This window comes from Neovison vison, chromosome 4, assembly GCF_020171115.1.
Source record: "Neovison vison isolate M4711 chromosome 4, ASM_NN_V1, whole genome shotgun sequence".
In the NCBI taxonomy this organism is placed as follows: Eukaryota; Metazoa; Chordata; class Mammalia; order Carnivora; family Mustelidae; genus Neogale; species Neogale vison.
In genome coordinates, this window is record NC_058094.1 from 86,818,406 (window position 1) to 86,833,982 (window position 15,577).

At 40.4% G+C, this 15,577-nt stretch overlaps 1 protein-coding gene across 4 annotated transcripts in view; it reads left to right on the top strand.

Moving 5' to 3' along the window:
• The window catches only part of PRKDC (protein kinase, DNA-activated, catalytic subunit), a 241,144-nt gene that overhangs the window by 164,463 nt on the left and 61,104 nt on the right, over positions 1 to 15,577 (top strand). For all 4 annotated transcript variants that reach the window (XM_044245625.1, XM_044245626.1, XM_044245629.1 and 1 more), the window contains 3 exons: positions 870 to 982; positions 2,967 to 3,098; positions 12,251 to 12,430. In XM_044245625.1, the coding sequence (XP_044101560.1) occupies positions 870 to 982; positions 2,967 to 3,098; positions 12,251 to 12,430 (425 nt within the window). The remainder of the gene's footprint in view (positions 1 to 869; positions 983 to 2,966; positions 3,099 to 12,250; positions 12,431 to 15,577) is intronic.

A 15,577-nucleotide genomic window follows, 5' to 3' on the forward strand; every position in this document is an offset into this window, starting at 1 on the left:
ATCCACTGTTGGAATTTCTGCTTTTGTCTTTTTAATAAATGATAATATTTTGAAAATTTTTTCCCCTGGAAGGACTGCTTTCAACAGTTGCTCTTTCCTTATTTTTTTCATTTCTGTCTTTCATGTTTGAAGCTTTCATCAAAATGTCTGGTGACTTGGCTTTTCACTTATATTCCCAGATGAGGCACCAAAAAGGCATTTGGAATAACTACATTTTAGGAGTGCAGACGTCATTGTAGACCAGAACACTGAAACTCCTAATGTGTTGATCTCTTTGCCTGTGCTTTTGTGCTGGTGGATTACCCAGAGGCAAAATCTCCAGTCTCTTGCCTACAGGCTGGCAGGCCAGGGTGCCAGTACTCTAGAGGCCAAGCACGACCAGGCAGCTCCAGGTTCCAAAAGCCCTTGTGGTCACTCATGGTGTAGTTGCTGTGCTTGCAGCCATGTCAGCCCTGTGTACCCTGTCCTCTCCCAGACTCGGCACCTGCAGCACTAGGGACAGTGCTTCCTAACCACATCTCCTGCTGCAGCCTCACTTTTCTCCCTTCCCATGGACATGCCTGCTGCTGCCAGGTCCTGCCCCTTCAAGGTCTTGTCATCCGTCCTTGTTTGTTTCTGTTCTCTGCATGGTGGCCCTGGGGGTGGGCTGGGTTAGTTACAGCTTTCTGTTCTCTAGTTTCCAAAACTGGTTAGTGGTCTCCTGTTCTGTTCTCTGTTCTTCATAGACTCATGTCATTGCAACAAAACAGAACAGCTAGATGGAAGTAAGGAAATAATTATACTTTTTATTTTAGGCGATTCTAGAAAGGAGGTGAAGTCAACTGCAAATGTCAAATTGACCATCTGTAACAAACCTTTATATTCTTCAGGTATAGACAATCGGACAGAAATATTAAGATTACGCAGGCGATTTATAAAGGACCAAGAAAAGCTCAGTTTGATTTATGCCAGAAAAGGTATTGCTGAACAAAAACGAGAGAAGGTTTGTATCTATTTTGAGAATTTGAGTGGTCAGAAATATTTTTTTTATATCAACGGATATATACTGAGGAAATAAGATTCTTGTCAGATATTTATTGCATGACAAAATTACAGAACCAGCACTATATGAGTTAAAGTTACTTAATGAACCAAAGATAATTCCTCTAATGTAGATGTAGACAGTGATGACTCACTAATAAGGTCATGGGAATCTTGGAATGGGGCCTGTGTGTGTAGTCCCTTGAATCTGAGGTTTGTTGTGGCTCATGGGCACTACCAGGACCTCATCCCTGCCCCTTATCTCAGACTCTCACTGCAGCTTGGCTTTGTTCTTCTCTGTGTACAGCTTGGCTTTCTCCATGTGGTAGAGACACAGCCTCCAATAATTCCTGAATTATCTTACAACTTTAGCTGCTGGGAAGGATTAGCCATAATCTTGCCCCACTTTGGGTCTGGGGCCACTGTGGAACCACATTACAACCAGCTGTTCTCTGGGGTACCTGGATGAAGAGGGAATGGTGAGCCCAGAGAAAAGGATGAGCAGGCCAGATGGATGGTCCAGCATTATCTGCCAAAAGCAGTGACCTAGTATGGCATGAATTAAACATTTCTCAAAATGTGGAAATAATGGAAGAATTTGTTCAGCAACAGCTTCGGTATTACTTAAAAACCAGTAATTATGACAAAATTTTCAAGAAAGACAAAACTGTCTGTTTAAAAAAAAACACCTGAATTTATTTTAATTCAGTTTAAATCTTCAGTCACTTAATTAACTTGCAAATCTGAGTATGAAGAAATTGAATGGTTCCACTATATCTTCTGTGGAAAGAAAATGGACATTTCATCTCTCTTGTCTGTGTAAGAAAAGCTATTCTCTTGAAGGCAAGGGTCCAAAGTCAGTGCCTCAAAGTCCTCCCATGCTTCTTCTCACTGGCCCCACCACACGTGGAGAGCGTTCTTCTTTGCGCACTCAGAAGTAGCTATGAGCTACTAATTAAGCCTGAAACCTAAGTAGGTGTGCCTGAAGGAAATAAAAAGCAGAATATGAACAGAAGGGGAAGATAAAACCAGGATTGCTGGATAGAAATCAGAGTGGGACATTTTGGTTTGATACAAATAAAGTCCTTTAATAAATGTAGAATGGCCTGCTGTGTGAGGCCATGCATTCCCTCTGACACAGGTGTTCTCATCTGAAGCGGCTGACCTCTCAGTAAGAACGGCATCAGAAGTCCATGCGCTTTATTTGTTGGGAGCATTGTGCTCAGTGGCAGGCACTACTCTCAATCCTAACGGTATAGAGGTGAATATGATATAAACATTCATGGAGCTACAACCCAGTGTGTACAACAGAACCAAAAAAATGAATGAGTTAAGATTATAGTGTGCAGTTGGAGATTAACCAAGTTATGCCCATGTGGGGAAGACTGTTAAAGTGAGAAAGCAAGCCTCTTTGAAAATGATATCTGAGGTGGGAACCAAATGATGAGAGAAAAACTGTGAAAAGACACTCTAGGCAGAGATGAACAGGTCCTCTCAGCCCTGTGTGGTGAAGAGTCGGGGTGACTCAAAAGCACGTGCAAGGCCAGCGTGGCCTAAGCACGTGAGCAGGGTCAGGAAGAGCTGGGGTAGGGGCTGTGGTGATAATCACTGGGCCTGTTAGCCAAGGGTTTTTTAAGAGGAATTAAGGGGGAGAAATGAAATATGGCTTTTAAAAATCCTAATTCAAGTTCTCTGAGTTTACAAATATTCACATTATTTTGTGATAAATGTTTAATCATACTGCTCATTTGATAGTAATTTTTATTTTGGATTTATTGTCTACCATAGACTGGTAAAGTGTAGGGACCAAACCATTTTGGGTAAAATTTATCATCAAATTCACCTTTATGTTAAAGATAAGTACTCACTGATCGTTTCATAGTTCATGCACTACAAATTTTTTCAATAAGAATTCTAATCTTCTTTCTTGGTTCTAATGATTATAGGAGATAAAGAGTGAGTTAAAAATGAAGCACGATGCCCAAGTCATTTTATACAGGAGTTACCGTCAAGGAGACCTTCCTGACATTCAGATTAAATACAGTAGCCTGATCACCCCCTTGCAAGCTGTGGCCCAGGTTGGTCCTTGAATGCTTTATTTTTCTATTGACTGATAAAAACTATTTATCAGTTCCGGGGGCTACCGTATGCTACACTGAGGTGTTGTGGCATACCACTGTGTGTGTGTGGCATAATGCTAGATGCTGAAATATGCTATATATTGTGTAAATTTTCCAAAACTTATATTGCTTATTCGTCTTTAACAATGATTTGCTTAAAAGACATTGGTTCAAGTCTTGGCCGTGCTATTTCTTGGCTCCAAAACTTCTGTTTACAGGTGCAATTCACTAGAGTCATCTAGAAGATAGCCCTGCAGTTGGGGTCCTTGTCAAGACACTTAATGCTCTGAGCCACAACTTCTAGCTGTGAAACCAGGGAGTGAAATCTATGAAACCAGGGAGTGAAATCTATTTTTCTTACCAATAATGTTGGTCAGTGAAGTAATGTGCAATAAACTTTAAAGTGCTAAGCCACTTAAATCATTGCTTATATGATATCCTTTTCGTTGTCTGAGGGATCAGGAGAATATCAGTTTATGGGTGGGATTAGTATTTTTCTTCTCTGTTAATTTTCTTAATAGCAGAGGATTGGAAATATTTTTCTAAGTTGTGAGGGTTGAGAGTAAATGAAATTTTCTAGCTGAATTCTCTGGCAAAAGCAGGATATTTATTCCCTGAAAGCCTAGTTAAGATTCCTTTGACTTTTATCAAAATACATTTAAAAATTGAATTGAAGAGGAAGAGGGTGTGTGTGTGTGTGTGTGTGTGGGGCATAATGTTAGATGCTGAAATATGCTATATATTGTGTAAATTTTCCAAAACTTATATTGCTTATAATAATGTTATATCTGCATAGTCTTTTACTCTTTTTTAAGCTTTTTATTTAATCTAAATAAATATAGATTAACAGGAATTTGCAAAAATAGTACATAGTACCATATACTCTTTTTTATTTTTATTTTTTTTTTCCTCCCAATTTATTTATTTTCAGAAAAACAGTATTCATTATTTTTTCACCACACCCAGTGCTCCATGCAAGCTGTGCCCTCTATAATAGCCACCACCTGGTACCCCAACCTTCCACCCCCCCCACCACTTCAAACCCCTCAGACTGTTTTTCAGAGTCCATAGTCTCTCATGGTTCACCTCCCCTTCCAATTTACCCAAATTCCCTACTCCTCTCTAACACCCCTGTCCTCCATGCTATTGGTTATGCTCCACAAATGAGTGAAACCATATGATAATTGACTCTCTCTGCTTGACTGATTTCACTCAGCATAATCTCTTCCAGTCCCGTCCATGTTGCTACAAAAGTTGGATATTCGTCCTTTCTGATGGAGGCATAATACTCCATAGTGTATATGGACCACATCTTCCTTATCCATTCATCCGTTGAAGGGCATCTTGGTTCTTTCCATAGTTTGGCGACTGTGGCCATTGCTGCTATAAACATTGGGGTACAGATGGCCCTTCTTTTCACGACATCTGTATCTTTGGGGTAATACCCAGGAGTGCAATTGCAGGGTCGTAGGGAAGCTCTATTTTTAATTTCTTGAGGAATCTCCACACTGTTCTCCAAAAAGGCTGCACCAACTTGCATTCCCACCAACAGTGTAAGAGGGTTCCCCTTTCTCCACATCCTCTCCAACACATGTTGTTTCCTGTTTTGTTAATTTTGGCCATTCTAACTGGTGTAAGGTGATATCTCAATGTGGTTTTAATTTGAATCTCCCTGAGGGCTAATGATGATGAGCATTTTTTCATGTGTCTGATAGCCATTTGTATTTCTTGATTGGAGAAGTGTCTCTTCATATCTTCTGCCTATTTTTTGATGTGTTTGTCTGTTTCGTGTGGGTTGAGTTTGAGGAGTTCATTATAGATCCTCGATATCAACCTTTTGTCTGTACTGTCATTTGCAAATATCTTCTCCCATTCCGTGGGTTGCCTCTTTGTTTTTTTGACTGTTTCCTTTGCTGTGCAGAAGCTTTTGATTTTGATGAAGTCCCAGAAGTTTATTTTCGCTTTTGTTTCCTTTGCCTTTGGAGATGTATCTTGAAAGAAGTTGCTGTGGCTGATATCGAAGAGATTACTGCCTATGTTCTCCTCTAAGATTCTGATAGATTCCTGTCTCACGTTGAGGTCTTTTATCCATTTTGAGTTGATCTTTGTGTACGGTGTAAGAGAATGGTCGAGTTTCATTCTTCTACATATAGCTGTCCAGTTTTCCCAGCACCATTTATTGAAGAGACTGTCTTTTTTCCACTGTATATTTTTTCCTGTTTTGTCGAAGATTAATTGACCATAGAGTTGAGGGTCCATATCAGGGCTCTCTACTCTGTTCCACTGGTCTATGTGTCTGTTTTTATGCCAGTACCATGCTGTCTTGGTGATCACAGCTTTGTAATAAAGCTTGACATCAGGTAAGGTGATGCCGCCAGCTTTATTTTTGTTTTTCAACATTTCCTTAGCGATTCGGGGTCTCTTCTGATTCCATACAAATTTTAGGATTATTTGCTCCAGCTCTTTGAAGAATGCCGGTGGAATTTTGATCGGAATGGCATTTAAAGTATAGATTGCTCTAGGCGGTATAGACATTTTAACAATGTTTATTCTTCCGATCCAAGAGCATGGAATGGTCTTCCATCTTTTTGTGTCTTCTTCAATTTCTTTCATGAGTGTTCTATAGTTCCTCAAGTATAGATCCTTTACCTCTTTAGTTAGGTTTATTCCCAGGTATCTTATGGTTCTTGGTGCTATAGTAAATGGAATCGATTCTCTAATTTCCCTTTCTGTATTTTCATTGTTAGTGTATAAGAAAGCCACTGATTTCTGCACATTGACTTTGTATCCTGCCACGCTGCTGAATTGCTGTATGAGTTCTAGTAGTTTGGGGGTGGAGTCTTTTGGGTTTTCCATATAAAGAATCATGTCATCTGCGAAGAGAGAGAGTTTGACTTCTTCATTACCAATTTGGATACCTTTTATTTCTCTCTGTTGTCTGATTGCTGTTGCTAGGACTTCTAATACTATGTTGAATAAGAGTGGTGAAAGTGGGCATCCTTGTCTTGTTCCTGATCTCAACGGGAAGGCTGCAAGCTTTTTCCCATTGAGGATGATATTTGCTGTGGATCTTTCATAGATAGATTTGATGAGGTTCAGGAATGTTCCCTCTATCCCTATACTTTGAAGCGTTTTAATCAGGAACGGATGTTGGATTTTGTCAAATGCTTTTTCTGCATCAATTGAGAGGACCATGTCGTTCTTCTGTCTTCTCATATTAATTTGTTGTATCACATTGATTGATTTACGAATGTTGAACCATCCTTGTAGCCCAGGGATGAATCCCACCTGATCATGGTGGATAATCTTTTTAATGTGTTGTTGGATCCTGTTGGCTAGGATCTTGTTGAGAATCTTAGCATCCATATTCATCAGTGATATTGGTCTGAAATTCTCCTTTTTGGTATGGTCCTTGCCTGGTTTGGGGATCAGGGTAATGCTGGCTTCATAGAAAGAGTCTGGAAGTTTTCCTTCTGCTTCAATTTTTTGAAACAGCTTCAGGAGAATAGGTGTTATTTCTTCTTGGAAGGTTTGGTAGAATTCCCCAGGGAATCCGTCAGGTCCTGGGCTCTTGTTTTTTGGGAGATTTTTGATCACTGCTTCAATCTCGTTATTAGATATCGGTCTATTCAGGTTGTCGATTTCTTCCTGGTTCAATTTTGGTAGTTTATATTTTTCCAGGAATGCATCCATTTCATCTAGGTTGCTAAGTTTATTGGCATATAACTGTTCGTAATAACTTCTGATGATTGTTTCTGCTTCCTTGGTGTTAGTTGTGATCTTTCCCTTTTCATTCATAATTTTATGAATTTGGGATTTCTCTCTTTTCTTTTGGATTAGTGTAGCCAGTGGCTTATCGATCTTATTGATTCTTTCAAAAAACCAGCTTTTAGTTTCATTGATACGTTCTACTGTATCTCTGGTTTCTCCCTCATTGATCTCAGCTCTAATCTTGATGATTTCCCTTCTTATGTGTGGAGTTGGTTTGATTTGTTGTTGATCCTCCAGTTCTTTAAGGTGTAGAGACAGCTGGTGTGTTCTGGATTTTTCAATTTTTTTGAGCGAGGCTTGGATGGCTATATATTTTCCCCTTAGGACCGCCTTTGCTGTATCCCATAGGTTTTGGACCAAAGTGTCTTCATTCTCATTGGTTTCCATGAATTGTTTCAGTTCTTCTTTGATCTCCTGGTTGATCCAAGCATTCTTAAGCAAGGTGGTCTTTAGCTTCCAGGTGTTTGAGTTCCTTCGGAACTTTTCCTTGTGATTGAGCTCCAGTTTCAAAGCATTGTGATCTGAGAATATGCAGGGAATCATCTCAGTCTTTTGGTATCGGCTGAGTCCTGATTTGTGACCCAGTATGTGGTCTATTCTGGAGAAGGTTCCGTGTGCACTTGAGAAGAATGCGTATTCTGCTGTTTTAGGGTGGAATGTTCTGTATATATCTATGAGGTCCATCTGGTCCAATGTGTCATTCAATGCTCTTGTTTCTTTATTGATTTTCTGCTTCGATGATCTGTCTAATTCTGAAAGGGGCGTGTTAAGATCACCTACGATTAGTGTATTCATATCAATATGACTCTTTATCTTGATTAACAGTTTTCTTAAGTAATTGGCTGCTCCCATATTGGGAGCATAGATATTTACAATTGTTAGATCCTCTTGGTGGATAGTCCCTTTAAGGATTATGTAGTGTCCTTCTGTATCTCTGAGTACAGTCTTTAGTTTGAAGTCTAATTTATCTGATATGAGAATCGCTACCCCAGCCTTCTTTTGAGTCCCATTGGCATGAAAGATGCTTCTCCACCCCTTCACTTTCAGTTTGCGTGTATCTTTAGGTTCAAAATGGGTCTCTTGTAGACAGCATATGGATGGGTCCTGTCGTTTTATCCAATCTGCAACCCTGTGCCGTTTTATGGGTGCATTTAGGCCATTCACATTGAGAGTGATTATTGATAGATACGTTTTTATTGACATCGAGTTACCTTTGAAGTCTTTCTTTCTGTAGACTGTCTCTATATTTCTGTTCAATGCTATTCTTGGGATTTTTCCTCTTTTATAGCACCCCCCTTAATATTTCCTGCAGTATCGGCTTGGTGGTTGCATAGTCTTTTAAGCCTTGCCGGTCTTGGAAACTCTTTATCTCTCCATCCATTTTGAATGTCAGTCTTGCTGGATAAAGTATTCTTGGCTGCATGTTCTTCTCATTTAGTGCCCTGAATATATCTTGCCAGCCTCTTCTGGCTTGCCAGGTCTCTGTGGACAGGTCTGACGTTATTCTGATGGGCTTCCCTCTGTAAGTAAGGAGCCTCTTGCCCTGGCAGCTTTCAAGAGATTATACCTACAATTATAATTTCTCAATTTGACTATCAGGTGTCGTGATGTTTTTTTGGAGTGTATAATCTTGGGTGGAGACCGTTCAGCCTCTAGTACATGAACGCTGGTTTCATTCGCGAGATTTGGAAAGTTTTCATGAAGGACTTGTTCCACGACATCTTCTAGACTTCTTTCTTTCTCCTCCCCTTCAGGAATTCCAATAATTCTGACGTTGGAACGCTTCATGGCATCACTTATTTCCCTAATTCTGCTTTCGTGGGATCTAAGCTGTTTGTTCCAGGCTTCCTCCTGATCCTTTCTCTCTATCTGTTTGTCTTCCAGATCACTAATTCTATCTTCTGTCTCAGTTACCCTAGCTTTGAGAGAGTTTAGATTGGATTGGAACTCATTGAGAGCATTGTGGACCTCCTCCCTGGTAGCTTGAAGCTCCCCCCTAACATTGTGAACATCCTGTCTGGTCGCTTTCAGTTCGGCCCTAATCAATTCTGTTTGGTCATCCATGGCTTTCTCCAACCTAGCTATTGCCTGGATAATTGTTAGCCTGAATTCTCTTTCCGACATATTGTCTATGTTGATAGCCGTTAGCTCTATTGCAGAAGGTCCATCCTCTGTATTTTTCTTCTGTTGGGCATTCCTCCTCCTAGTCATTTTGGTGGGAGAAGACTGAACAGATGTAGCTGGATGTATCAACTCTGGTGCAGTCAAGGTGCACCCTGGAACACTTCCTGATCTCCGTCTCAGAGAGAAGCCTCAGTCTGGGTGCAGAAGCTGAATAAATTCCCCCTTGGACGCTGGCAGTGCAGGTTCCAAGTTAAAGACCCAGGGGCGCAGGATCTTTTCTCGTCCCCAAAGCCAAGGCAGTGGCGGCTGTCTGGGAGCTCCTGACCGCCAGAGAGGTTCCAAGCAGCGATCGCACACTGAGATTTTGCCGCCAGCCGGGGCTGGGAGTGCCCGGCTTGCGCGCACCTCTTTTCAGAGGCGGCTGTGGGTCGGGCGCGCGTCTGGGGCACTGAGAACGGGGCGCTGGTTCGTAAGCCGCAGGCTGGGCTTTTGCGTGCCTCTGTCCGGGGAAGAGTTTCGCGCGCGCGCGCGGCTTAGACTTTGAAACAATGGCCCGAGTCAAGAAGCGCCCCCGGGCCTTAGATACCCAGGAGAGCTGGAGCAACGTGCGCGCATCTCAAGCTTTGTGGTAGGGCTAGCGCGCGTTCTGCAGATTGGCGTGGCTCCCATCCCCTCACAGGAGCGGGAACCCCCGCGCTCTGGAGAGCGCTGGCGGCTTAGGGACCAGGAGCCGGTTTCTCCGCCGCACTCTCTCTGCCTCCGCGCCGGGGAGGCCGTCTGGGACCGGGGACTTAAGCCCCTGTCCCTAGCCGCCCCGATTCCCACAATTTCCCCCCGAGATCCTTTGCTCTTTTGGAGTGCTTTCAACCAGTCTCCAAGTTAATGCTGGTCCCCAGACGCAGAGCACTCTCGCTCGTATCGGGGTATTACTTTTGCAACGGTCGCCTCTGGTGGCTCCCTCCCCCTTTTGTTTATCTTCCAATATCAGTCCGCTGTTCCATTCCGCTTTACCTGCTCACTGGCGTCTTCTGCCCCTGTAGAGATCCAGACGTGTATAATTCTGATCTCAGGCTGATTTCATGGGTGATCAGAGTTCTTTGGTAGGTAATCAGCTCACTTTGGGGTACCAGCTGAAAAGACGCCTCTTCCTAGTACCCCGCCATCTTGTCCCCCCTCAGTCCCATATACTCTTTACCTGGCTTTCCCCACTGGTAGTATCTTATTTAACCATTTATGTTGATCTAGAAGTTGACATTGGAACAACAGTGTTACCTGGACTGGTCATAACCATTTTTTCCCTCGTGTGTGTGTGTGAGAGAGAGAGAGAGAGATTGATTCTGTGCAATTGTAGCATATATACTAATTTATGTACCTACTATCACAGAAGAGCCCTTGAGTATTATAGAGTGCTTTCACATTTCTTTCATTAGATTCTCCCAGTAATTTCGTGACATAAAGGCAGTTTTTTAGACACATTTACAGATGAAGAACTGAAGGTTAGCAAAGAATGGATAATTTGGTTCAAACTTTGTATTCTTGCTGGGTGTGAAACTAAGACAACTCCCCCCCTTTGTTTTGATTCCTGGCCTGGTGCTTTTCTTCACCCCCATTATTTCCCAGTTTTTCTAGTGCTTTGCACATATATATTCACAACACTGCCTCAGAAATGATGCTGCCGCTTACTCTCCTAGGCATGGTTTGCATCTGCCCATGTTGGATAGGTATGTGGTGTGTACTAATGATAGCAGGTTACAAGCCTGATACTGCTGAGACCCATGTCCAAGTCAGATCATCTCTTTGGTGCTTGGAAAATATTGAGATGGTGAATATTGTTTTGAAAAAACGTGACTACATTTTTTTCTGTTCTTTGAAAAGGAATATGTGTCCTTATATTTCTCAAATTCCAGATACTTTATTCAACAAGTGCTATATATGGAGCAGTTCCTTCTGGATGCCAGGGACTGCTCTAAGCACTGAGGTGCAGCTGTGAACAAAACAGACAAGGCCTTCTCTGCTGTCCAGGGGCTCCTCTTCTTCAACATGAGTGTTGCACGCTAGAGAACTGAAGAGAAGCCTGTAAACTAGTCATTATAGCACATGTCCAGTGACAACATTCTGTTGCTCTGAAAACATTCTTTAGCTTAAGTACCATTAAGCTTTTGGAACTCCCTGGGAAGTGAGGGAATTTGTGCATAAGACTCAAGATTTGGGTTGTAGACATGGGAACCTGTCTGCTGCAAGTTAAGTAAAAAAAGTTATCGAACAGATACCATATGAGAGAGTGTGTGTTGTAGTAAAAGAACAACCCATGGCAGTGACTATCTTCATGTAGTATAATTGGGTTATTTTCTTTTTTCCTAATTTATATTTTCTGAAATTTTTTATAGCAACCATATAACTTTTATAAAGCAAATAAATTACTAAATAAAGAACAAATCAAGAACTTTTTATTCAGACACAGTTTTTACCAAGCAAAATAGTGTTCAGATCTTACTAATTCATGCATTCATGCCTTCCTTTAAAAAATACAGACACTGCATGCTAGGGACTGTTCTTAGTATTGGTGTCACAGGCACCAGTTCCTGTAGTCATGGAGTGTGAAAATTAAAGCCATGAAAGATCAGGTAGCATTCTGTTAGAGTTGAATACACCAAACATTAAAAGCACAAAAATGGCCACTGATGGTTTTAACAGTTTAAATGGTCATATTGATGGGACTTCGAAATTTTAAATTGGCATTTTATTTAAGCTTATCAGCTATCTTTAGCTTTATGATGATACTAATGTAAAGATAGTACTTAAAAATCTCATTTAATCTTTCTTGAAGATCTTATCAATTACTGCAGTGGTCACTTGATGTGCTTTTACTTGGCTAATCCTTACCACAGCCCTGAGATGTGTTCTGTTATCCCTACTTTAAAGATGAAATATCTGAAGGGCCAGACTCACCCATGAGTTAAGCTCTGTGGCTACATATGTGATTAAGCCAGCTTACATTATTTCTGGGTCCAAAATCCATGATACCACAAGTATATTTGGTTAAATTTCAAACACTAGCCACGTCAATGCCTGTTAAAACTTTCTAAACAGAATTGAGATGTAAATTAGATATGTTTGCAGAAGTTTGTGTTTTCAAATAAAGCTCTGATAGTATTAGTGAATTGTAGCATTTTTACTTCAGATCCTAACTTGTCTTTGTTTTGGGTATTTTACAGAGAGACCCAATAATTGCAAAAGAGCTCTTTGGCAGCTTGTTTTCTGGAATTATAAAAGAGATGGATAAATACAAGACCAAGTCTGAGAAAAACAACATTACTCAAAAGTTGCTACAGGACTTTAATCATTTTCTTAACACCACTTTCTCTTTCTTTCCACCTTTTGTCTCTTGTATCCAGGTAAGAGTCTATACATGCTTCATAAATATGCATTATCTACTTTCCCATCAAAAGACTGTGTCATAATAACTTAATTTGTTTCACAAACTAAAGCATAAGGTGTTTGAGTATATATATACTCTGTATGGCTACCTCTTCCCAGAAGGGTTGTTGTGATTTGATTGTATTTTTTTTTTTAAGCAAGCATATAGGGATGTCTGACCCTTGGTTTCAGCTCAGGTCATGATCTCAGGGTCCTAGGATCAAGCCCCACAATAGGCTCTAGGCTCAGTGGGGAGTCTGCTTGAGAATTCCCTCTCCTCCTCCCCTAACTTGTGCCTGCTCTCTTTCTCTCTCTCTCTCTAAAATAAATGAATGAGTCTTTATTAAAAAAACAAACAATAACAACAACAACAAGAAACCCCAAAACCCCAAATTTATATTTGACTGAATAATTAGAAATCAGCCTTGGTATAAAAATGTTCTGATTTTGGGTGCCTGAGTGGCTGAGTGGGTTAAAGCCTCTGCCTTTGACTCAGGTCATGATCCCTGGGTCCTGAGATCGAGTCCTGCCATCGGGCTCTCTGCTCAGCAGGGAGCCTTCTTCCCCCTCTCTCTGCCTGCCTGTCTACTTGTAATCTCTCGCTCTCTGTCAAATAAATAAATAAAATCTTTTTTTAAAAATGTTCTGATCAATAAGTCAATCCCTTCAGTAATTTGGTTAAGTCCTGCATGTTGTTAGTTGTTTTTGCTTATATACTGTTTCACCAGATTATTTCCTGCCTCCTGATTGCCTTCAACAGATTTTGATTGAGCATATTCCTGACTTTCTAAGTGGTGGGGATTGTGAGTGATGCAAAGAGGCACAAATCTCTACTTCCCTGGAATTACAATGGACAACAAACAATAAACAGAAAAATATAGAAGATAGCATGAAGTAGTCTTAAGTGTCACAGAACTTGAGTAGTACAGAAACACCAGTGTAATGTAGAGTAGTAATGAAGCAGGGAGGGAGACATCCTCTTGAACAGAGTGATACCACAGGGTGGTACCATGATAGATATTTAGATGGAGTGGTCAGAGAAGGCCTTCTAAGGCAGTACAGTTTGAGCAGATATAGGCATAGTTTCAGTTACTACTTAAAACATGCTTTCTGGAAGGTTACATTTTCATGTAAGAAATATTTCCTTTGCCATTTAAAACATGGATCATTACAAAGTCCCTAGTAAACTGTTTCAGTTCATTTTAGTATTTTAATTTTTTTTATTTAAATTAGATTTAATTAACATATAGGGTATTGTTAATTTCAGAGGTAGGATTTAGTGATTCATCAGTTGCATATAACACCCATGCTCATCCCATCAAGTGCCCTCCTTAATGCCTATCAACCGGTTACCCCATCCAGCAACCCTCAGTTTATTTCCTATAGTTACGTGTTTCTTATGGATGGTTTGTTTTCCTCTTTGTTTTCATCTTATTTTTATTTTTCCTTCCCTTCCCCATGTTCTTCTGTTTTTATTTATTAAATTCCACATATGAGTGAAATCATATATTTGTCTTTCTCTTATTTTGCTATAGTTCCATCCATGTCATTGCAAAATGGCAAGATTTCATTCTTTTTGATGCCTGAGTACTATTCCATTGTGTATATATACCACACCTTCTTTATCCATTCATCTGTCTATAGACATCTGGCTCCTTCAATATTCTGGCTATTGTGGACAATGCTGCTATAAACATTGAGATGTAGGTGCCCCTTCAAATCACTGTTTGTATCCTTTGGATAGTGCAATTGCTGGGTTGTAGTGTGGCTCTATTTCTAAATTCTCAAGAAACCTCACTGCTGTTTTCCAGAGTGACTGCGCCAGAGTGACTGCATTCTAACCAATAGTGTAAGAGGGTTCCTATTTCTCAGCATCCTCGCCAACATCTGTGTTTCCTGAGTTGTTCATTTTAGCCACTCTGACAGGTGTGACATGGAATCACATTGTAGTTTTGATTTTTATTTCCCTGATGCCAAGTGACATTTCTCATGGGTCTGTTGGCCATTTGTATGTCTTCTTTGGAAAAGTGTCTGTTCATGTCTTCTGCCCATTTCTTCACTGGAGTTTTTGGTTTTTTGGGTGTTGAGTTTGGTTAAGTTTTTTATAGGTTTTGGATACTGACCCTTTATCTGACAAGACATTTGCAAATATCTTCTCCCATTCTGTAGCTTACCTTAGTTTTGTTGACTGTATCCTTCACTGTGTTGAAGTTTTCTATCTTGATGAAGTCCCAGTATGTCATTTTTGCTTTTGTTTCGCTTGCCTTTGAAGACATATCTAGTAAGAAGTTGCTGCAGCTGAGGTCAAAAAGTTACTGCTTGTGTTCTCCTCTAGGATTTTCATGGATTCCTGTCTCACATTTAGGTCTTTCATCCATTTGAGTCTACTCTTGTGTATAGTGTAAGAAAGTGGCCCAGTTTCATCCTTCTGCATGTTGCTGTCCAATTCTCCCAACACCATTTGTTGAAGGTATTATCATTTTTCCATTGGATAGTCTTTCCTGCTTTGTTGGAGATTAGTTCACCATAGAGTTGAGGTTCCATTTCTGGGTTATCTATTTTATTCCATTGATCTATGTGTCTGTTTTTATACCAGTACCATACTGTCTTGATGATGACAATTTTGTACTATAGCTTGAAATCTGGAATTGTGATGCCTCCAGCTTTGCTTTTCTTTTTCAACATTGCCTTGGCTATTCAGGATTAAATTTTAGGATTGTTTGTTCCAGTTCTGTGAAAAAAGTTGATGATATTTTGATAGGGATTACATTAATGTGTAGATTGCTTTGGGTAGCGTAGATATTTTAACAATGTTTGTTCTTCCTATTCATGAACCTGGAGCATTTTTCCATGTCTTTGTGTCTTCATCAATTTCGTTCATGAGTGTTCTATAGTTTTCAGAATACAGATCCTTTGCCTCTTTGGTTAGGTTTATTCCTAGGTATCTTGTGGTTTTTGGTACAGTTGTAAATGGGATTGATTCCCTGATTTCTGTTTCTTTTTCATCCTTGTTAGTGTCTAGAAATGCAACTGGCTTCTGGGCATTGATTTAATATCCTGGGACTTTGCTGAATTTCTGTATCAGTTCTAGCATTTTTTTTGGTAGAATCGTCTGGGTTTTCTAC